Source organism: Vicugna pacos, chromosome 5 (genome assembly GCF_048564905.1).
Source record: "Vicugna pacos chromosome 5, VicPac4, whole genome shotgun sequence".
In the NCBI taxonomy this organism is placed as follows: domain Eukaryota; kingdom Metazoa; phylum Chordata; class Mammalia; order Artiodactyla; family Camelidae; genus Vicugna; species Vicugna pacos.
In genome coordinates this window covers 16,236,426-16,261,679 of record NC_132991.1, presented here as the reverse complement: position 1 = coordinate 16,261,679, position 25,254 = coordinate 16,236,426, and the positions used below count along the sequence as shown (strand labels likewise).

The window sequence follows — 25,254 nt, the reverse complement described above, 5'->3', positions numbered from 1 at the left end:
GATCAAGCAGACCTGACTTACTTCTTAGTTGCTTTCTATATGAACTATATTTTTGTTTTTAACTCCAAAATATTCTGATGTTATTGTCTAATTAAGCCCTAAAAATTCTCCACTAATTGCTGCAGGAATAATCAACTTTTTTGACCTTCACTTTTATAAATAAGAATAAATAATTATGTAAAAGCTAATGTGTGATATAATGGCCCAGTGGGAATTATTATACACCCTGAAAACAATAATAATTTTCTCAAAACAGCTGAGATACATCTTTTTTGTAAAACCATCTAGGAGGATGCAGAGATTATTTCCTGTTTTGCTCTTTATTAGTAAAAGTTATAGGGCAATTTTGTGCTAATGAAGTCAGACTACTGAAGCATAATATTTTCAAGATATTAGCAAGCATTAGGGACTTGTTTAATTTTTTTTACAGCTCATGAACAGAAAATGTAGTTCTTTTGAAAACATTTGGGTTTTGGTATACACAAAGGATTTGTTTATAATACCCCACATCTCTCATGTACCTTGAAATTATTACCAGGCTTTTATGTCCTTCGTGTATGTGATTGGTGTTTCATAATGGGTGAAAAGAACTAAAACAAAAGAAAACACTAAGTGTTATTTTAACTTGTTTTTCAAAGTCATAACATACACAGCAGATGTGAGTCACTTCACATGAAGTCTTTATCTTCTTCCCTATCAACAGACTCTAGAATCCTTTGGGTGTACCTTCCATGAGCTTCTGAACATTGGTGGGTAAGGTTATGTTACCTAGAGCTAGTTAGGATGACACAATAGAAAGATGACATGAGTGTGTTACCTACCTTGTCACCTGGAACCATCCCATCCCTGGATTTCTTCTTATATATTATGTGATATATTAATTCTCTTCAGTGATTAAGCCATTTTGAGTTGAGTTTCTTTTCTTGCACTGCATCCTCATGGAAACAGTGTTTGTAAAACCAGTTTTTAAAGTAAGTCACATTTCCTTCCATTTTTTACGGCTAAATTAAAAGCTACTGTCCTCTGTCACTCCCCTTTATCCTTTGCCAATATTTACTTAGAGTGTATATAATTATTTGGATTTTATTGAACAGAACCTATCATCACCACGATAAGAACAATAAAGCTCTTATGGTATCTTTCCACTTACAAAGTACTAGCTTATCTCAATTTATCACAGCTCAGCTTACTTGGCTTAGACATTTCATAAAGCAGAATAGACTAAGAAGCTGGATATAGAGGTCTAGGGTATATTTAATTATTTGCTTGCAAATAAGATCAGTGCTTATGCTTTTACAGAAATGGAGCAGACTGATTTGGTATGCAACCGAGAAAAATAGTGTTGTTTTATAGTTTTTAACAGACATTTCTGACCCAAGGGTAAGAATCACAGACTCGAATCAATTGTTTAAATATTTCCTATAGAGGTTTTTAGTTTTGTTTTTTAAATCTAGCTTAAAGTAATTAGCTTTAGTTTCAACATAAACATGCACTTTATGTCATAATAATTTCAGGATATCCAGGGGGAAAAGTTCAAAAATGGTTTTAAATGTAGATCTATCTGGAGCACATGCTAGAAGACTTAGGTGCAGATTTAGGGCTTGTAAATGTGTCATAGGTAAAATATGAGAATGGATGATAGCTTTAGAAAGTTACAAGAGAAGTTAACTAAAGATTAGTTACTGAAGAGGGTGAGCAGAAGAGGAGGCACCAGAGATTGAGGCAGAGCAGAGAGCTAAGAGAAGCATCAGGAGCAGCTGGGGGGCCCAGGAGATTTTACACAAGATCAGGAAAGGGGTAAATCTTCTGTTATTATTTGTGACATCTATCTATATGTATACTATATAAACATGCACATGCTCACACACACATAGTAACTTGTACTTGCAGAGAGTATTTCCAGAAGTCTACACAAGAGATTGGTTTTTTTATTGCCTCCAGAGCAGCCAGTATCTGTGACACCCTTGAGGAACAGGGCCTGGAGAAAGATTTTCTACTTTTGTACCTCTTGAATTGTTTGCATATGAATGTATCCCCAGTTTCAAAATTAAATAATATTAAAGCTAAACAAATAAAATAAAGGCCACTTTATCATATTGAACTTTTATAGTTATGTGGAAGATATTTTAAGACAGCACTGTGCCTGGAAAAATATTATGACTTAGTCCTCTGAACTTACGGTCCTGCAGTTTGATCTGTAGGAGACAGTGGGTGGAGTTCATTAAAGTAACATTAAATTAGCATTGGTCAAATATACCACACTAAAGAGTGGTATGGTAGTATGTTATCAACCATTTGTATATTAAATTGTTGATTCCTGCTAATAGATGATTACATGTAAATATCCAAAAGGTCAGTATTCTTCCTGGGTAATAGCCCACTTCTGAGACCAAAGCATCCATGGTAATTGATTAAGCTAATCCTGTTTTCAGATACTGAGTCCTGAGTTCTTATGATTCAAAACAGAATTAGAGCATTTGTCTTATATACGTTCACCTCATTAACTTTTCAGTATAATCCAAACTAATTTTCTTGGAGAGTTTTTCTGTTTTCTTTTTATGAACATGATTTATTCATAAGAGTTGTGGGTGTTAATTATAGAAAAGGTAGTTTTTAATATGAAGAAATTGGAAAAGAGCTTCAGGTTAAACACAAATTATTCAGTTCAGTGAGTCTTGGCTTAGAAATTTAGCTGATGTGTAAAATGATTCTCTGTAAAGTATAATGCTGTTCAGTTTTCTCTTTTATATCTGTATAAGAATTGGGGTTAAAAATAGCAAACACTAAGCATGTGTGTCCATAGATATGGCTGCTGCAAACGCCAGAGTGTGTGTGTCTTGATATTGTAAGTGGATGATTTATGTAAGGAGCCTCAAGATTTTGGAAACAACTCTGTGAAACGAAAAGTTGCTTTTTGATGTCTGCAGCCAAGCTGGATATATGTTTCAAGCAGTTAACAATGAATTTGGAACAGAGAGTATCATTTATTTTTTGTAAAAATGGAAAACTGAACTGCTTGTAAAATTCAGATAAAATTGTATAGCTGTTGGCACACCAAACCAGGTTTGGCAAATTCAGTGGATATTCTTCATTGAAGGAAGTTTTCTTTTCAGCTGTAGGTTAAAATCCCTATAACTTCAATTGTATTTGCCATTTCCCAGCAGGAGAAAAAGCTGTTTTTATTTCCATGGATATAATGTGATTATGGGCAGTCCTTCATTTACAAAGTAGACTTTAGTTTCATTCAAATGTGGTGTAAAATTTCCATGAAGTGAGAAATCAGATTAGCCGTATTACCCTTTTTTATGTCTTTGGTAGCACATTCAGGTCTCCATCCATCATCTTTCTTGTTTTCTTTCTCGCTGTTGACTTCATGCTCACCATTCAGGTTTCCAGCATGTTATGTAGTTACTGCCCTATTTTTATTTATTTATTTATTTATTTTGCTACCAAAATTCCTTTCTGCTTCCTCTGTATTTGTTGCCTCCCTTTTTTACTATCCAAAATCCTCTTAACCATTTTTGCATAATGCTGACAAGTGAGCTCCTGATAACTTAGTTTGGTGGCCTTTTAGCCCTCATCCTTTGCAATATCTTGCATTTGACACCATTAACCCTTTACCCTGTTGCGAATGTGTTTCCCCTGGACTTCTTAGACCCTGATTCTTATTCTCTTCCTCCTTGGTTCCTCTGGTTCATTTCCTTTGTTTTCTTTTTCTTTCTTTCTTTTTTTTTCAGTGGAGGTACTGGGGATTGAACCCAAGATCTCAGGCATGCTAAGCATGTGCTCTGTCACTGAGCTATACCCACCCACCTCCTTCGCTTCCTAAGTAAGAATGTTTCCCAAGGTCCTAGTCATGAAAAAATTTCCCCCACTTTTTGCAGTTTACACTGAACCCCATTCATTTCTTCTTCTGTTGTCATCATCATGCATAGCTACTTTCTCTTTCATTATTGTATTGACTTGATTCCCAAGTTCCTGATCCACATTTATATCTTCCTGCTAGATATTACACTCATAAAGTCAATAAGATATTTATTGGGTTATGTTATACTAGTCTATCTTTTAAAAATCTTCTCTGGGCTCTAGTTTTCCTGCCAGCTACTACCATATTTCTTTGTTCTCCTTAGAGGATAATTCCTGAAGACAATAATCTATACTCACTCTCTCCCCTTCCTCTCCTCCCATTCTCTCTTGAATCCATTCAGGTGAGGCTTTTGTTCCCTACTGTCCTATCAGTTTCTCTTGTCAGAGTTATGAACGATCTCTTGCCAAAACAAAGGATCAATTCTTAGACCTCACTTCTCTGGAGTTCTCAGCAGCATTTGATACAGTTGCTCATTTTCTCCTTCTCAAAACAATTTCTTTACTTGATTTCTAGGGCACTGTATTCTTTTTGTGTCTTTTTATGTTACTGGACACTCTTCAGTTTCCTTTGCTGGATCCTTCTCCTTTTCATGACCTCTAATTGTTGGAGTGCTTCAGGGCTCAGTCTTCTCTTCTCCTTTGGTAGTCTCCTTTAGTCTCCTGACTTTAAATATCACCTATTTGGTATTCTGTTTTAGAATAATTTTAACACCCCCTCTCCTTTGTTACCTCCCTTCAATTTTGCACATTCACATTTTCAAAATGTGTCCCTTCTGCTTCTAGAGTCCTCATTTCGAATAACATCATTCATTGAATTAATTGCTTAACAGGTTTCCTTTTCATCTCCTATCGTATAACTATGTTAAGGTGTTTTTTTTATTGTTTGGTTATTTTTCTTAAGTACTTTTCCTCAGATGGTTTGCTAGAATGGTATAATCTTGGAGATGTTGGTTAGCCTCAAATAGTTTTTTTCCATCCCTTATGAATAATGCATATCTCATCTGGATATAAGATCCATGAGTTCTTCCGCTTTTCTTTCAAGTAGTCTAGATTAACTTCCATTGTTTTTTAGCTTCTGGTGTTGATAATAAAAGTACAATGACAGTTTTGCTTTTTCCCTTTGTGGATAATTGTTCTTTCTGTCTGAACATTTAAAAGGTTTTCTCTTTATTTCTAAGATTAATGAATTTTATGTGCTGTACACCAGAAATCCACACAATGTAACTGACTATACTTCAATTTAAAAAAAAGTTAATGAATTTTATAAGGATATGAATAGATGTTTGTCTTTTCTCTTCAGTTCAGTCTGAAGGGTGCTTATTGATACAGGAAAAGAGGGGGCATGTGAGGATGGCCCTGTCCCAGGTCTCGGTTCCAGGTCTTGGTTGAGTCCCTGGGACACGCCCTGCCAAATGAAGGTCCAGAAAGAGAGAGTGACTGAAAGTTGCTGTGTTGCTGGTTTTTATACGCTCACAAGTGAGAGGACCATTCCAACTACTTTCGGGAGGAGTTGGGGACTCCTAGGAATTGGGCCACTGCCCTCTCTTTGACCTTTCATGGTTAGCTTCGGAGCTGACGTGGAGCCTGTGGGTGTGTCTATCACCATGCTAGTACACTACAGTGTGTATAATGAAGTGCAAGGTCCACTGGAGGTCAAATCTCCTGCCACTTAGGCCTCAACGTCTATTGGAAGTTGATTTTTTCCACCATTTTGGTGCTAATTGCTGTAACATTCCTTCGATGGCTGTTTCCTGCCCCCTTCCTTCCTGTCTCAATTATCAGTTATCCAACAGAGATGTTTCTTTAGCCTAGAGAAATTTTCTTTTATTATTTACTTAATTGTTGTCTCTCCTTCATATGGTGTTGATACTGAGCAGGACCCTGTGGTCCTCCCTGGTACAAATCTTTCCCCCTATTTCTTCTTTGTAAGAAATAGGCTTTACTCAGCCTCCTTGACTTTCCCTGAATTCCAAAGGACAGATTTAAACAGTTGTTAGTCAGGGAAGGGAAGGAATGCGGGAAGGAATAGTGGAGAAACAGTAGTACAGCCTTGGGGCAGGGTCTTGGTTCCTTCTCAAGGAATATACATAACAATACCTTTGAATTCTGCAGAAACAAAGGTCCCCCTCAACCTCTGCCTCTTGTTTATAGAAAAGCTAGTCTCCCAGGCTTCAGATGGTTTTCTCTGGGGGACACTGGGTCCATTACAGTGCCAGCATTCTGATTAAAACTAATTTTTGTTACCAAGGTTGTTGCCCCCCAAGATCATATCCCTGCCCCTCCCTCGAATAGAAACCGATTACTTTTATCTAAGTCTCAGAAGGCAGCTGCAAAGAGAAGAAACAAGAACTGGTTAGAACCTGTGAAGCCAAAGATGGTGGAGAATTTGATTTCCAGTGGACCTGGAGCCTCACTATATGGTCCTTGTAATACTTTAGCGTGCTAAATGACACCACCAACCCCCCAGCACCTTGATTGTTGACAACTACCATGACAAGCAACCAGTACAAAGAGAAAGGCAGTTGACTCCAGCACACCCAGAATGAGGACGTGATGGCAGAAGCCCATGTGGCCCAAGCCACAGCTGGAGCTGTGTCTACTGGCCATCTTGGCTGACTGCTCCCAGTGCCTTCTCCTCACTTGAGTGCCTTTCTTCCTCTTCCCCGCTCAAGCCCTTTCTTTCCTTTTCCTCTTCTGAGCAATAAAAACGCCATTCACTTTGTCCCTCTGCCTCTGCGGCCAGTTCCTTCACACCAGCGTCAAGGACCCATACTTTCGTGGGCCCTCTAATTTAAAGGTCTCTCTGTCTGCTGACAGTGTGTCTTTTCTCCTTTTGAACACCTGTTTTTCACATACTAGTTTTCTGGATCTATCCTTCAGGTCTTTTTTTTTTTCTTTTTCTTTACTATTTCTGTTTATTCTATGTGCTTTGAGATAATCTTTGCACTTTATCTTCCAGTTTATTTATTTAAGGGTCAATAATGATCGTCTGTTTAAAAAAATTTATCTACTCAGTTTGAAAATCATTCAAGAGAGTGTGTGTGTGTGTGTGTGTGTGTGTGTTGCATTAGAGTTTACTTAATTACTGCAACAATTTTTGTGCAGGTGTTTTCTAGCACTTCTCTTTCACCAGATATGTGTTCTTATTATTTACTTGTATTTTGCTCTTTCAAATGTTGAGGCCTCCAGTGGGGAGGATATAGCTGAGTGGTAGGACATGTGTTTAGCATGCATGAGGTCCTGGGTTCGAAATCCGGTACTTCCATTTAAAAAAAAAATAATTAAATAAATAAATAAATCTAATTCCCCCCTCCTCCCAAAAAAACAGCCTAAAAAATAAAAAAGAAAATACTCAAATGCTGGGACCTCTTAATATTGGTGGCCCTATTTTTCTGTGATGGCTCATTGGAAATCAGGTCTGGTTGCTGAACTATCCTTAACAGAAGGAATCCCAGAGGTCAGGATAGATCAAATGCCTAAAGCTGAAGGACAGTCAGCCCCACTAGAGACGCCTAAAGGAAGTCTAAAGCCCTCTGATGTACTTGAACTGTCCTGGTTTCCAAAGTTGGGAAGACCCACCTGTCTTATGTTAGGAAAATCCAGCATATCCTGAGGGCTCAAAGGTAATCTTACCACTCGGGTTTTCCAGTACTTCAAAGCCAAACTATTCCAGGGATTCATAGCTCTCTGTTATTGCCTGGGGCTCTGATGCTTTTCTGTTAGCCACCCACAGGGCAGTTTAGCTCTATGCTAAATTCCCTCTGCTGTTACTTCACTAGAGTTATAAACCTTATCTCGCAGCCTGCAGGTCAAAGCAGCTGCTTAACTTAAGAAAGTTCAGGAACTTGGAACTGGGCATAGAGAAGAACAAACCATAGTCAAGTATCCCTTAAGCCCTGGATCATTCCAGTGCCATTACATTCTAATGACTCTCAGCTGTATTGTATCTCCATTCCCTACCATTCCTTAGACTCACAGATCTAGTGGCCCACTCAACAGTTGGACTTAGATATCTCATGGATATCACAAAGGTTACATGTCCAAACTGAACTTTTGATTGTCATCTCCAAATCTATTCTCTTAGCCTTTCCAATTTCAGTAAATGCATCACCACCGTTTTTCACAGTTAATTGCTTAAGGCAATATCTTAAGATTCATTTTTGACTTCTGTCTCTCATTTTACATCCACATCCTAGTTGGTCAGCAAACCTTATTGGCTATACTTTCAAAACGTACCTAAACTCTAAACTGACCACTTCTCACCACCTCCACCTCTACCCATGTATGTTTCTCTCCTGGTCTACTGCAGGTGGCCTCCTGAATGCTCTCCATGCATCTGCTCTTGCCCTCTACAGTTTATTCTCTAGAAACCAGAGTAGTCTATTTAAAAGGTAAAATACTGATTACCTCCAAAGGATTCTAAGAAAATCCAGACTTTGTGCCATTGCTTATAAAGCTCTCCATGGTCAGATCTCCAGGCACCTTCCAACCTTATTTTCTACCAATTACCATGAATCTGTGCACTTTAATCACATTGGCTTCCTTATTCTTACTTAACTACATGATAACCATCTTATCTCAAGGCCCTTATGCTTGCTCATCAGTTTGTTGAGAGTACTCTTCCTCCAGATTTTCTCATGATTGCCTTCCTCGTTAAACTTGTGACTTGTTCAAATCTGTTTGAATTGCCTATCGTAAAGATTATTCCTGACCACTTTATGAAGTAGATCCTCCCTTACTCCCCCTATTCCACCTTAACATCTTTTAATTTTTTTAATAGAACATAGCACTACTTGACTCATATATTTGTTTATTGTCAGGAATTCTTCCTGTCACCCTCAATGAGGAAAAGACTTTTTAAAATTCACTGCTATATCCTTAGCATTTAGAATAGGGCTAGGTACGTAGAAGGCACTCAATAAATAATATATACTTCAAGTGACATCTTTACCAAATTTGAGTTGTATTTTAAAATGAAAAAGCTGGTATACATATGAATCTTCCTGGAAATAAGTCATGTTTTTCAAAGCATTGCTTTTTCGTTTTCTAGTTTTTAGGCTTGTTAGCAAAAAATGTAATAAACTTTTTACTCTTATATATATTTTAAATTTCATTTAAAGTATTTGTATTTTACTTTTCCATGAAAATACTTATATACCTGGCATCTTTTTTCATTTTAAGAATGAAATTCTATTTTCCCTGTAATGCATTCCTTGATAATATATTTATTACCAAATTCTTCACTTGTGTGTTATGTTAAAAGAAACCAAATAACACTGTATAATGTTAAGGCCATTGGGAATGAAAAAAGGAAAAATACAAATAGAGACTTGATTCCTTTATAATTTTGCTAATCTTCCAGTTTTTTGGGAGTTTTTGTTTTGTTTTGGTTTTGGTTTTTTTAGGTTGCTTAGAAATCCTCTTAGTTAAGAGATTAGTTTTTCTCCTTATGATGTATTCACTGTCTCTACAGGACCCCTTGTGATCCTGACCATATCTGCTATTGTTTGCTTTTTTCTTCTACTTAGAACCTCACTTTATGCCCCCATTCTCAATTTTCGATGGATAGAATCTACTTTTTTTTTTAATTTTTTTTTTCTTGAGGATGGGAGATAATTAGGGTTGTTGATTGATTGATTGATGGAAGTACTGGGGATTGAACCTGGAACCTCGTGCATGCTAAGCACGTGCTCTACTACTGAGCTATACACTCCCCCTCTCGGTGGATAGAATTTATTTCTATAGATTAATAAGAAAGAATAAAGAAAGAAAATTTAGTAAAACATTAGTAGAAACCAAAATTCAGCCTGAAAATAGGATTAGGATACATAATATAGCACATATAATTGTATATGCAACATACTAATGCACTTTAATACAGCATTCTTCTGATCTCTAGGAAAGACCAATTTTAAGGCTTGTTGGTGAGGAGAGAAGTCATTGGTACAATCACTTCTCATTTCGCTCACATTTTCGAGGGGCTACTGCATATTGCCATGGGTGGGCAGTGGGAAGCAGCACATCTGAAACTCTGGCACTCCCGCGTAGCCATATGCCATTGGCAGCTGGAGAGCCTTAAAATCAGTGGCCCATATTCTCATGCACCCTTATAAACACCTGACTGGCTTAGGACTTTAACATTTCTAAACTATTTTGTGGGAAACTACTTAATCAGAACTTTATAAATGGTTGACTTTGGTAATTAAGACATTAATTTGATTTTATTTTTGTTTTTTCCAGGTGTATGGTGGCTGATGAAGTAAGTATTTTCATGATTTTTATGTCTTTTATAAAATTTCCCAACCAGTTATATTGACTGTTTACCATATACTCTGTATCTTTCATATTAAATATATGTCTATATATGGAGAGAAGAGGAGGGCAGAGAGAATGAGAATGAGAGTGTGTGTATGAATGTGTGTGCAAGGTGTACATTTGGAGCATGTGAGTGTTAACAATAGTGATCCAAAATTCTACATTGTTGCATTCAGAAGCATGGATGCAGCCCAAATGAAGCTGAACTCTTTTCCTACTTGTCATAATACTGCTTGTTTTGAAGCTAATTTTTTAACATTTTGTTTTAAAGGTTATTATTAATTGTTTTGTATGAGTGTGAAACATAATGTGAAAGTGGTATTTTACTATCACTAGAAAATTTGATACCTTTAAGTAGCATGTACTTGTATATATTCATATTCATGTTTTTTCCACTAAAGTGGGGTTTCTTATTACATAAACTATGATACTCTATGTACATTCTCAGATTAACATAAATCAATAAAGTTCTGACTTTAAATATTTTGAAAAATGTGTTGCTGATTTCATGATGCCTTTAGGGATAACAGCAAAACATATACATTTAAAAATATATTAGAAATGAAGAAAATGGATACTGAATTTTTTAAAAAATAGAAGTGAAACCATAAAAGATTCTCCCAATTAACTGTCTTATAGTTTTAGTTATATATAGACTCACCACTGGCTTATGTTGACAGTCTCTTCTTGAGGAAGAAAATGAATAAGAATGTAACATGAATGTGAATGCCATGCAAAGTGTTGATATAGAGTATCTTGGTTTATGCTGATTTATAATTACCAAAGTTTTTAGTTTTAAATCTTCATTCTATAGGTATTTGTTTATATTCTTTTTTTTTTTTGAGTTATAATCAGTTTACAATGTTATGTCAATTTCTGGTGTACAGCACAATTCTTCAGTCATACATGCATATGCATATATTCATTTTCATATTCTTTTTCACCATGAACTACTACAAGGTATTGAATACATTTCCCTGTGCTATACAGTATAAACTTGTTTATCTCTTTTATATATACCAGTCAGTATCTGAAAATCTCGAACTCCCAGTTTATCCCTTCCCACCCTCCTCCCTCTGGCAACCGTAAGTCTGTATTCTATGTCTGTGAGTCTGTTTCTGTTTTATATATGTTTATTTGTATAGTATTTGTTTAAACTAGATGTTACAGATAGAACTTCAACAATGTAATTAAAGAGACAGAACACAGACATTTGGGAAACAATGAACAGAAGTTTCTATTTGGCGGGGGTGGGGGGACAGTATAGCTCAGTGGTAGATTGCATGCTTAGCATGCATGAGGTTCTGGGTTTAATCCCCAGAACCTCCATTAAAAAAAAAAATCTAATTAAAAACTAATTAGCCCCCCCAAACAACAACACAAATACAAACAATTAAAAAAAATTTTTTCTTTTGGAACAGGATGAATTCCAAAAGGATCTTCATAAAGTAGTAAATTTGAGAGTCTAAAATGAGTAAGAGAGGCTTATGTTTTTAGTCCCTGAACATGTTTTCAACAAATAGAAATATAAACTCATCCTTCAAAACCTCAAAACTAGGCATAATTATTTTACATAATATGTATAAAATAGTGTATGATATATGCACGGATGTGTGTATATGTGTATCAATAATTTTTTAAAACAAACCGATTTTATGTCCACAGAAAATATACTATAAAAGGTAACATTATCTTGACAGTTTTCCCAAGCAATTCATGGGGAAATCCTTAGTAGCTATGACATGTCATCAGTACTTTGTTCTTCAGTTTGATGTCCTAGAGATTTGAATAGGCCTTAAATGTACAGAATCATTCATGGATTGAGTAACACCTTATCAGCACCTTAACTCTTCTTAACTTTTGTTTTCTCCAGCAAACTCCTATCTTCCCAGTTAACATTAGACTAAGGATTATGCCGAGTTCGTGATGAACACTTAGCCAGAAACAGTTTTTCACTATACCAATTACTTTTCATCTCCTATTAATTACAATTACACTTGTCACTTGTTAAGAGATTTGTGATCTTCTTTCAAAACCATTCTGAGTTTTTGATTTACTAAATTTAAAAGAACAATTTGATGTTTCCTCAGCATTTAAAATTCCACTTTTGTGTCCCTCATATATCTTTTATCTTTTCACCAGCATTTTAGACTCTCATTCTTCTATACCTGCTTGACTTGACAGGATTCAACATAAGAAACCTTATCAGTAAGGTTAAGGAGAAACTCTCAGTTTTACATACATACAAGTACAAAAAACAGGCTACAGAAATAAATATCATGATGTACAATTCTAAGATCATACTTAAAACCACTAATATGCTCTGTTAATGGTAGAGTTGAAATGCATTTCTTTTTTTAATTAATTAATTTATTATTGTATTTTTTTTTGACAGGGGGGAACGTAATTAGGTTTTATTATTTATTTGCAGAGGCGTACTGGGGATTGAACCCAGGACCTCGTTCATGCTAAGCATGTGGTCTATCACTTGAGCTATACCCTCCCCCCTGAAATGCCATTTCTGTGGAATCTTACTGGGTTAGTATGGATGAAGGTTAGTAAATTAGAAGTCTTGAAGTAGAAAGAACCTGTATATATGTAAATTATATGAACCCTTCCTTAACCTTCATTCTGTTTCTTCATACTGTTCTTTTCTTGCTCTAATCACAAAATGGTAGTAAAGTCCATAAGTTTGTACATAAGTTCATTTGTCTTTTTTTTTTCTGATTCCACATGTAAGTGATAATACGGTATTTTTCTTTCTCTTTCTGGCTTACTTTACTTAGTATGATGATCTCCAGGCCCATCCATGTTGCTGCAAATGACATTATTTCATTCTTTTTATGGCTGAGTAGTATTCCATTGTATAAATATATCATAATTTTTTTATCCAGTTATGTGTTGATGGACATTTAGGTTGTTTCTGTGTCTTGGCTATTGTAAATAGTGCTGCTATGAGCACTGGGTGCATGTATCTTTTCAAATTAGAGCTTTCTTTAGATGTATGCCCAGGAGTGGGATTATTGGATCATATGATAAGTCTATTACTAGTTTTTTAAGTACCCTCTATACTGTCGTCCATAGTGACTGCACCAACTTACATTCCCACCAACACTGTAGGAGGGTTTCCTTCTCTCCACCTCCTCTCCACCATTTATTATTTGTAGACTTTTTGATGATGACCATTCTGACTGGTGTGAGGTGATACCTCATTGTTGTTTTCATTTACATTTCTCTAATAATTAGCGATGTTAAGATCTTTTCATGTGCCTATTGGCCATCTGGATGTCTTCTTTGGAGAAATTATCTGGTTAGGTCTTCAGCCTATTTTTTGGTTGGGTTGTCAATTTTTTTTATTATTAAGCTGTATGAGCTTAAGCTGTCTGTTTATTTTGGAAATTAGTCCCTAGTCAGACACATTGTTTGTAAATATTTTCTCCCAGTCCATAGGTTGTCCTTTAGTTTTGTTTATGGTTTCCTTTGTGCTGCAAAAGCTTTAAATTTAATTAGGTCCCATTTATTTATTTTTGGTTTTCTTTCCATTAGTCTAGTAGAAGGATCCATAAAAATATTGCTGCAATTTATGTCAAAGAGTGTCCTGCTTTTGTTTCCCTCTATATTTTTTATAGTATCCAAACTTACATTTAGGTATTTAATCCATTTTTTACTTCACTTTTGTATATGGTGTTAGAGAATGTTCAGTTTTATTCTTTCACATGTAGCTGTCCAGTTTTCCCAGCACCACTTAATGAAGAGACTGTATTTTCTCCATTGTATATTCTTGCCTTGTTTGTTGCAGCTTAATTGACCATAAGTGTGTGGTTTTATTTCTGGGTTTTCTATGCTGTTCCAGTATTCTATATGTCTGTTTTTGTGCCAATACCATACTGTTTTGATTCTTATATCTTTGTAGTATAGTCTGAAGTCAAAGAGTGTGATTCTCTCAGCTCACTTCTTTCTCAAGAGTGTTTTGACTCTGGAGTCTTTTGTGTTTCAAAACAAATTAAAGAAAAATTTTTTTCCAGTTCTGTGAAAAATGCTGGTGGTAATGTGAGAAGGATTGCATTGAATCTGTAGATTGCCTTTGGTAGTAGGGCCATTTTAACAATATCAGTTCTTCCAATCCAAAAACATGATACATCTTTCCATCTGCTTGTGTCATTTTCAGTTTCTTTCCTCAGTGACTTATGTTTTTTAGTGTACAGTTGTTAGTGTGTAGAAATGCGACAGATTTTTTGTGTATGAATTTTGTATCCCTCAACTTTACCAGATTCATTGATGAGCTCTCGTATTTTTCTGGTGGCACCGTTAGGATTTTCTATGTATAGACTTACATCATCTGCAAATAGTGACAGTTTTACTCTTCCTTTCTAATTTGGATTCCTTTTATTTCCTTTTCTTCTCTGATTGCTTCTAACACTATGTTGAATAAAAGTGACAAGAGTGAGCATTCTTGTCTTGCTCCTGATGTTAGAGGGAATGTTCTCTTTCAGCTTTTCATGGTTGAGTATGATGTTAGCTGTGTGTTTGTCATCTTTTCTACAGCCAGCAACACTTCATATCAGGTCTACAATTCACTAACACCCACCTCCAGATACTCTATGCATGGAGGTAATGGAGAAAAGATTCCTTTAAGTGGGTTTTGGGGCTTGGAGGTGTTTTTAAAAACTTTATTAAAATGTCTAGTATAGAGTCTTCTTGCTTTCCTTCAGGTCATCCTTCAGTTTGAAATTGTCTTGAACACTAGCAATGTACAAATGCAACTGATTGGATTTTCAGTTTTAAAGACATTTACTCTGGTTTCTTTGGAATCTGATGTAATTTTGTTCAGGGCTCAGTTATTACAATGTTCTCTCAGTAATCTTGAACAAGTATCAAAATGAAACACCAAGGTGACAGCAACAGTGAGTCAAGATAGAGTCAGACACAAAGCATCTTCTTGAAATATAATGTTCACAATTTACATAAGCATTGAAAGGCACAAAGCACTAATGCCGTTATCTGTATCACCCTTAAGCACTGCTATTATGCCTTAATATTTCCAAGTACGTTGTCACAAGGATGCTGCAAATATTCCTGCCTCACCAGTTTTTATTAAATTGAATGTTCTTAGTGGGATAGAAATTATTTCAAATCAGGAGTGTTTACAATTAATTTTCACCCTATAATTTACCTTTTTCTATCTTTTCTTTTTTTTTTTCTTTCTTTTTTTTTTTTTAGTAATAGGCTTAAGTTTCTACAGAACTTAACAGCCCAAAGGGGCCACATCTGCATGGGGAATCAAACAACAATTCTGAACATACATAAATGCTCCAGACTTTTCATAGCAGCTAGAGATTGTTCTCAATCCAGTTCTTATTTCTTTGCATTAGAACATTTTAAAAATCATTTTCCCCTTTAGCCATTGATTAACCTACCTTTTACCCCTTTATTCAACAGTGTTATTGAGGGGCTTCTATTTGACAAGTTATTACTAATATAGGTTAAGAAACATGCCCACTATCTGAGAAGCTTTCAGGAAGGAAATGAAGGGTGTCAAGTGTAGAATACTGGAAATGTTGGAAATGAAATTTACAGTATTAATATCACTTTTGTGGTACCTTTGTGGATGGAACCATTAATTTTAGCCTCATTAAGTCAGATGGCTTGGTGAAACAGGTAGATTCGAGGTGAGTCTTATAGAAGAAGTAGGTAGAAAACCAGTGCTGAAAAACGGAAAAGGAAAATGGAGGAGTTTTTTGACTGGGTAATCTTCCATGCTTTGCAAGCTGCATTTCACAGAACTGAGGGTGGGACTTGAGATTATGAGGCTGTGAAGTTTCTACTTTACTACAACTACAGCTCCCTCACTTTTTCTGCTTTATAAATGTTGAGTTTCTGTGTAATGTTTTATTTGAAAATGACTTACATTGCTTTTTAAAAAATTAAGAACTGCTTTTCTAGATTCTTTGTGGTCTCTTTGTGTATTACAGTAATGCAAAATGTGTATCTTTCTTAACTTTAACCTAATTATCTTTATCTAATTTTACTCATAAGTGATCCAAAAGTTTTCAATAGAATGATTCAATCTTTGGCATTTTCTGCAAGTTTTAATTTCATTCTCGTTTTCTCAAGCTATAAAGTTAATTCAGAGAGTTAAACTAGAATACATTTCTTTTTAAAAAAAATAATTTATGTCATTATTTATTTATTTATTTATTTATTTTAGCTTTTAGATTTTTATTCCTCTGTATAACATTTAATTTTTAAAGGACGTACACACTAGTGGCCTGTGAATATACAGTATTCTTTAGGGTATATTTAAAATGGTAATTTGTGTCACTTGATTGAAAATTTAGGCTGAGGAATCAGGAGATGTCAGAACTTATGAGTATAAAGCAAAATTCTGATCCTTCAGTTAATTTGCAATGTTACAAAAGCATCCTGTAACCACAGTTTGGGGAGCAATTTGCATGGCATTGTCTCTTTAAACTAGAATATATTTCAGTGGTGATTGTATTTTCCTGTTTTTCTGAAATTTTATCTATTTAAGCATATAGTAAATGACATATTTCCAGAGAGTAAAAGTTTTTAGGACATCCAAGCATCCAATTTTTTTTACCAAAGCAGTTTTGAAAGAAAGATTTTTTTCCAGATGTTTTCTATATATTCCTGCTTCTTTAAACATTGTACACTACTCATAGTTTAACCTTTTTTTTAGTTACTCAAGGTTATCACCTACTGAGACAAGTTTGGTCCCTTACTCAAATCTCTTAGACTATTTGAAGTGTCTACTTCTTATTCTTCATTTTTGCTACTCCAAGGCCTTTCTCTTCCCTGTCCTGAGTGTTTACGTATAATGAAATGGTTCTTTATGTATTTTTATTAATGTTAGTACTGAGGCTATTAATGATAAATAATATTGCCAAAGATAAATGAAGTAATACTCTTTTCTATTCTGTCACTTTTCAGTACACGTTTATTTAAAATCCATATTTTAGGGTATTCATAATATATCAGTTCATCAATTCAGTTGGGTTCTTACTTTTTAAATTCTTCCTTTTGTCTCTAACACTTATTACTTTTTTATTCCAACATTTTCATAATATTTTTAATTTTCTTTCTCTTATTATCTTATGACATAGTGTTCACTGTGAATTTAATAAACTACTTTCTTTACTTTTAATGTCACTGATATTTCAGTAAAGTGAAATCAAGCCCAGATTAGATCTTAACATATGCAACTTCTCCACATAAATTAACTTTCATTATTTATTGTTTATTGTTATAGTCAGTAATACTTTGTAGGTAACATTCATTTTGTTTCTAAACCCAATTTGAATTTATTTCTCAGGAAGATTTTCTTAGATAACATTTTCATTAAAATTACTGAAGTTCAGATACATTACATTTTCTCTTTGTCAACTAGTTCCACAAAGCCAGAGTCAATTTTTTATTTTGACGTGAATAATATTTAATAAATGAGGACTGTGACTAGCATATGATGCCATTATCATAATTTTAATGTATCTCATTTCTTTTTATGGATTAAAATTGAATTTCTTAAGTAATAATTGACAAGCTGTGCACTTTTGAGCATATTCTGTATATAGATTCATTTAAGAAATTTGGAGCTGTTATTAGTTTCAGTAGAAGACAAAGGAAGAGACAGAACAGAGAAGTTATATTGAGTTTATTGGGAAAACAAGGTGCATCCCTATCCAATAAAAATGTCAGAAACCAAATATATTTCACCTTGCTAGGATACATCCCTGGGGTTTGTGTGACATTGCATTGTAAGAGAAATTATCTGTAACTCTGCCTAATACAGAGACAGCCTATTGAAATTCCACTCCAGGGAAGACGACTATATAATTTGGACCCAGGAAAATTTACCTTGACATGAGGTGGTTGATTTTTACCCCCAAAAATCATCTCTGTATTCTCTAAATATATAAAAATTATTTTTTAAGTATTTAGTACTTTTAAGAACATGGATGGTTTTCTCTTTCTTATTCCTTGATAGTTCTGGTTTTTTCTTTATTGCCTAAGCCAATTTAAACAGCAATTTTTCTCTTTGGTAGCACTCTGTGTCTTTTTCTTAGAATGACAAATTGATTTTGCAGCCTTATTTGATTCATACTCTTGTTTCTTTTTCAGCAAATAATGCCTAATCTCATGCTTTGGTGATCATCCTTTACTTTTTAACCTTTCAAAGCTATCTACCCAACTCATTAGGGCTCCATCTTCAGTCAATAGTGGCATTTGGCAACTGGTAGAAGATGTGGCTAGCATTTTGTTTTTGTCTTGCTTGTTTCCTTTTCATTTTATGTAACCATTTATTATTCTTAACTTTTCTTTTAAGTAACCTTTTCTTATGAAGTCTTCCTTTTAAATTCCTTTGTTTTATATATATATATATATATAAAATATATGTATATATGTGACCCATCTTTAAAAGGATCTCAGTTCTGAATTTGAATAGTGAATCTCTGACATTGCTTAATTAACATTTTCAAAAATTACTGGATTAATATTTCAAGTTCTTTCTAATGGTTCTAAAGTGATTGCTATGTGTCAACACAAGAACTGACAGATTAGTACAAGTACTTTGTTCAACGGAAAGCATTCTAATAACCTTGCAAAATTTTTGTCTCTGAAGTTTTTGATTTGCATTTCATTCCTTATTTTGAAAGCAGAAGTAATTTTCTTCTTGTCAGGAGTAAGTGGTGACCTTATTTATTTACTTCACTTCTACCACAATTTTTATGTGCCATTATATAACTGAAGAAAATATTATTTTAATATGCTGTCTGAATTTCTACATGAGGTTCTTTATTGTTTATTGTGATGTTGTCTTCAAATTAATTATAGTGTTGCCACATAAAAAAGGATATAAAACACTACACTGTAATTATTTACACTACTCAAGCATAGCATTTATTCATCTTACGTTTATAAAATCTCCAGCTGAGTTGATCTGTGATCATTATTGGCAATAATCAGTTTGCCAAGTGCAAATGTTCACTATCTGCTCTTTGTTTCTTAGTCCTTGCTTTTATATACTTTTGAAAGACTCCTTTGTTTACATTTGTGATCAGCATATTCACAGTGTTATTGTACAACATGGATAATTTTATATCTTTTATATATTTTTCTTTAATGCCCTCTTTTTATTTTCTCTGTGCTCATTAGAGCTAGAAGTTATTTAGTGATGCAAGTTGTTTATCCTTCCAATTGCTGAATAGTTAAGTTTTTATTATAATGGCTTAATAGCACTTTAATTGATTACCTGAAATAACAGATGATTTCCTAAAGCAATGTGCAAATTAGATTCCTTTTCAGAGCCTTTATTAAACTTGTGAATTCAATCTTTTTCTATTAAAATGTTAGTTTATCTAAATAGATTGTGAAGTTAGAAGCCAAATTCTGTTTTTGTTAAAGCATTCTATGTGCTATACAGCAAAATAGACAGCATGGTGTTTAACTGCCTTGAAGCTGAAGATCCTTTAAGGAAGAACAGTCCCCAGAAATTAATAACAAGTTCAAGAGTAAAATCCTGGAAGTGTTAATTTTGGTTTCATCTTGTTTTTTCTCCAGAGGAGAAAATGACCCAAAACTAGGCAAAAGCACTCTGGGATATTTTCCCCCAACTTTTCATCTGCAGAGTAGTTATTCTTGAAATGCAGCCTGAGAGTCAGTCACGTGAGGATCACATTAGGGGTTCTTATTTTTAAAGTCTAGTTCATTCAAGTCAGAATTGGGGGAGTTGGTGCCCCAAAGTCTGAATTTTTAACTAGAACCTGAATGATTCTTAAGTATAATAGATTTAAAGAACCTGGAACATTACCAAATGATTAGATGAGTTTTTCTTTCTTTCCTTTCCTTTTCTTTCTTTTTTTCCCCTCAGCATTTATATCTCTGTTCTTTGTGATGTTGGGCTCTCATTTTCAGGACATCTCCAAGGCACTAACCCTATAATACATATGGAGAAAATGAACAGTATCTTACTACATTTTGTTCACTTGATTTGAATTTTACAAAACACATTTGTAAAACATATGGAAAACTTGCTTCTGAACCATTGAGCATTACTAGTCTTTATTATCCTGCCATGATCTTCTATTAATTAAGATTTTACCTTAGGAGTGAGAACTGTTTGAATGATAATACATTTACATCTGAGCACTTCACATTGTAGTTACAACGTTTTTACTATGGTATGATCTTGTAAGATTAAATATGAATGCAGAGGGGGTAATAATTTTCCTTCTACCTTTCTCAGTTCTTGGTTGAGACTCCCTGTAATAAAAGACAGATAAACAAGAGAAAAACAAGCAGAAGTTTATTAACATGTATTCAGGGGAGATACCAAGGAAAAATGAGTAAAATTCCTTAAATGGCCCTAGGTACCACCTTAAATACCATCTTCAGCTAAACACAAAAGAAACGTGGGGACTGGGGAATGAGTTATGGGAAGTTACCAGGAAAAGCATGGTAAACAAGGGTACAATATTTTTGTGCATATTTAAGTCACTGCCTGCTCTTTTGGTAAGAGTTTCTTTTAAGTGTCATTTCCCTATTCTGGGTACAGAGAAGGAGATACTCTTAAAATAGGTATTTCTTTTATAAATGTAAATTTTCCTTTCAAAAGGATAACTTCTACTTCATCTTCAGAGCTTCTCTTGTATCTTCCCTTTCTCAAAAGTACAAGTCAAAGTAATCCTTGTTCCAAAGAGGCATATGTTGGGGTGGCGTATTCTTCTACCCTTCAGTGAATGTCACTAAAGGTTTTGAGTATGGTATCAACAGGTCACTGCCCACATCACGGGTATAATGTAAAATTCTTCTAACATATTATGGTCTATGTTCATTGTTCTTTTTTTCTGTTCTGAAGTTCAAAACATTGCAGTTGTTCTTTCTTTTACTGAGTGAAATTGTTTTTCCCCAGGAAACACGTAAGTTATTCCTTATACGTCTTCCCACTTATTCCCTTGAAATGAAAAGTATAGTACCTGGTCTCCATGTTGTTACAGACTAAAAATCCAAGCATATTAAGGAAAGGTGACTTACTCTGAGTGTTGACCTAATCACCAGCAGGAATAGGATGAAATATCATGCAACCCTTGGCTTCATTTCTTGCTTCCTCATTTTTCCTGTGTGGGTTTGACCTTTTTGAAAAGGTCTTCTTTTATTCTGTGCTTAAATATGTGTGTTTAATTCCTGTCTCTCCCTCTCCTCATCCCTTTCATCTTGCCCCCTTTCCCTCCCCTCCCCCCTTTAAATGTCAGAGGACTTCTGTAGACTGTGATTTTATAATAAGGTCACAGTTGATGTCAGATTTTGGCATAAACACTTACCAATTTAATACACAGAAATTTGCTACTTCTCGAATAGCTTCTTGGATATTTTTAAAAGAACTTTTCTCTCTGTCCTTTGCTGCCCCCCTCCAAGTAATATTTGTTCAGAGGGAATATGTACACAGCACGGAAGGCTTAATAATAAGCTTAAAGTCAGTATTTTCCTTCCAGCCCTACCCCTGCAGTCCCTCCCTCCAGTGGTGACACTATCAGTAGTTCCTTCCTTCTGTCCTCCTCCTTTCCTTTCTTCCTTCCCCTCTCTCTCTTCTTTTCTCTCTTTCTCCCTCTTAATACTAACTGGATCCTATTTGCCGTACTAGCTTTCATTTTAATATATTGTTTTGCAGCCTATGGCTTACAGTGTTTCCAAACCAAAATATAATCTACTGCGTTTTAAACAATGATTACATAACATCTCATTGTACCATAATTTCTCTAACTGTTTCTTTAATGATCCAGCATACTATGCAAGTATATCCCTGAGTAAAGTCAAAGTTTTAGGCATGCTGGATGGTCAAATCAGTATTTATATCCACAACAGTGTACAAGTGCCTATTTTTCCAAACCTTCTCCAACACTATTGTCATATCTTTAGTTTCTGTTAATTTCATTCTTTAGGTGAAAAAAGGGTTCTCAAAATTTTGATTTGTTCATTTGTCAGTATGAGTAACATTGGGTATCTTTTGATGTTTGTTGAACATACTTAACATATGTGAGTGTGTTGTTCAGTTCTTTTCTCCATTTTTCTATTGTATTGTTAGTCCTTTTATTTTTCCTTTTGGTAGAAACTTTTCATAAATTGAAGAACTTGCCTTTGGTCTATGTATGACAAGTTTTTTTCTTGGTCTCCTTTTAGGTCTGTTTGTATTTTCCTTGATGTTTTCTGAATTTGATATAATGAATTAAAATGTATATTCTGAGTTCTAATTTTTATTTTTACACATCTTTTTTCTATCACCTTTATGTGTCCCTTTTTAATATAAAAATACTTAACCTATCTGGAAATTGTGTTATAGTAAGGGGCAAGGCAAAGAGCTAATTTATTATTTTCCCAAGTGGTTAGAGGAAGAAAAAGTTTTTCTTGACCCTTTTAGGGTCCCTGGATGGTTCTGAAAATTAAACTGACAAAGACAGATTGACAGGAGAAAAGCACTCAGTTTCTCGTATGTTTTCACGTTCATGAGAGCCATCACAAGAGAATGAGACTCAAAGTTCCCAGAGCAGAAAGTTTTTATATCTTTTAGACAAAGAAACAATAAATTTGTGAAGAACTGGTAAGACAAAGGGGTTTGGGCTAGGTGTAGTAAATGGTGAAGAAGTAACTCAGGAGATAAAGGTTAGTTTAACAAAGTTTGTTTGTAAATTCCTCTGGCACCTCCCTGGACTAATAAGAGTCTGTCTCCAGGAAAAGGAGAATCTATTTCTTACCTTCAGGTGGAAAGCAAGGAGCTTTTTCTGTGTATACTGCTTCTTAAGTGCATTCAGCTCAAAACAGTTTTTATATCAAAGAGGCATTTTAGGGGGCAACATATTCTGGTTTCCTTTATTAGCCAGTTTTCCTAATGGCATTAACTGAATAAACCCTTTTTTTCATTGGCTTAAAATGCCACCTTTATCATACACTCTTTTCATGTGTATTTGGCCGGATCCTACATCTGTTTCATTCATTATTCCTTCCAAAGTACCCAACTTTTTTCATCATAATTTGGATTTAGCCACTTACCTAAATTCTTCAGATGATACTTGGGTATTACTACCAATAGTTGTAATCATTTTTCTGTTGATTCTTTTGGTTTCTAAGTATTGGATCACATTATCTGCAACTAATAAACTTTTTGCCTGTCTATTCTAATATTTATAGCTATCATTTATTTCTTCTGTTTCTGATATTAATGGAAATGTTTTTCCTCCAATAAATATAATACAGCCTTTTTGGTTGAGATATGCACTTTTTCTAATGTGAAGAGATTTTCCTTTTAGTAATAGTTAATAAAGAATTTTATCAAGAATTAAAGCTGAATATTTCTAATTGACTTTTCAGCATCTATGGATTATCATCTTTAATCTATCAACGTTGTGAATTATAGTGACAGACTTTTACATTGAACAGTCTTTTTATTCCTGGACTTGAACTCTTCTTGGTCATGTTCTTCTAGTAACGGTCTCCTGAAGTCTGTATTCTCAGAGTCTATTTAAAATGTGTCAATACTCATGTGTGAAATTGATGTTCAGTTATCTTTTGTGCTGCCTTTCATGCTTTAGTATTCATGTTATGCTGACTTTTTAAAATAAGGAAAGAGAATTTTAGAAGTTTTTTCTTCTTTTAGTACTGTCTGGAATAATTTAGTATCATTTCTTCTTGGCCAGCCCTCTTAAAATATAGGACAGCCCTCTTGTCCTTCCTCCCTGCACAGTTGACAATAGGTTATAGATTTGTAACTTCCCTCTACCCCCAGCTCTTTATTTGGAAGTTTTGTCACCTTTACAGAGGAGTTGCAGGAATATGAATAGTACAAAGAACATCCCCATACCCTTTACTCACATGTGTCTGTCAATAATACCTTAGCCCATTTGTAAAGTTTGACTTTTAATAAAAATTTCCTAGAGACTTGGAAAGAATAAAACTACAGTGTTAGAGAAGTGTATCAGTTAACTGCTGATGCTAGAAATGGTATTCCTAAAGTACACTTGCTCAGACCCAGCCTCTCTGTCCATTGCAGGGCCTCCTCAATGCTTTGTTTTTTTCCTGTCCTCCTCGTGGGCACCAGTAAGCCTGGCTTGGGAGTACAGGCCTGCTTGAGTCCAACTCAAGTGGTTTATCCTCAACTTGGTGTCTTGTCTTTAGAGGGAGAAGTTTTTCGCCCTATCCTGCTGCCCTGTAGGGCCCACCTCCTTTACAGCCTCTCATGATCCTAGTGTTCTGCCTTCAAGGGAAAGCTTGCCCCCACCCATGAGGAAGAGCCATCATGGAAGGCTAATAGTACGTTTCTCAAAGCATGGCCTCTTCCTTCTTGAGTAAAAAGATCAGGCCTGTATGTGATATTCCTATAGTCTGTTCTCTGCTTCTACTGTGAGAAAACAGACCCCTGTGAGACAAGAACGGATGAATGAAAACACACACCACTCATGCTTGTCTAAGAATAAGTAATTTTCAGATATGCCATCTAAACCTCTTTATAGGAAAGAAAGTTATAGCTTAATCTACAAGAACATGGAAATAGCTCTGCTAAAACATACATATATTTTATATATACACACACATACACATATATGTATATATATACACACACACACACACATACATAGTAAATGATAGAACATAGGATTTCAGTCTGACATTTTCCTCTCTGGATTTCTTTACTTCATTTAGTTCCTCATTAAGATGTTAAATATACATACCTAAAAGGGTCCTCTAAAGTAGTCTCTTCTAAAACAAATAGACCACCTATTCTAAAGACAAATCCACATCTCTGCCCTAAAAGGTACAAACTGCTTATAAATTTAAAATTGAGAAAATTTTCTAGTTTCAGAAAATTCTCAATCAGTAGGCATCTTCTGTATACAGTTGGTAAGTAAGAGCAATCACAATATTAAAAATTGAAACTGGTATTCTAGGGTCAGGATCATTGTTATTTAATTGCTCTTAATAATTTTATTACATAAGATGTTCAGAGAGCTTAAAATTGTTCTCAAGTAAAAGAGTAATTCATTATTTTGAAAATACTAATAAAAG

At 34.7% G+C, this 25,254-nt stretch overlaps 1 protein-coding gene across 3 annotated transcripts in view; it reads left to right on the top strand.

Annotated features, from left to right (window-relative positions):
- The window catches only part of ZRANB3 (zinc finger RANBP2-type containing 3), a 199,843-nt gene that overhangs the window by 66,379 nt on the left and 108,210 nt on the right, over window positions 1-25,254 (top strand). For all 3 annotated transcript variants that reach the window (XM_072960898.1, XM_015243277.3, XM_072960900.1), the window contains exon 3: window positions 10,108-10,126. In XM_072960898.1, coding sequence (XP_072816999.1) covers window positions 10,108-10,126 — 19 coding nt within the window. The remainder of the gene's footprint in view (window positions 1-10,107; window positions 10,127-25,254) is intronic.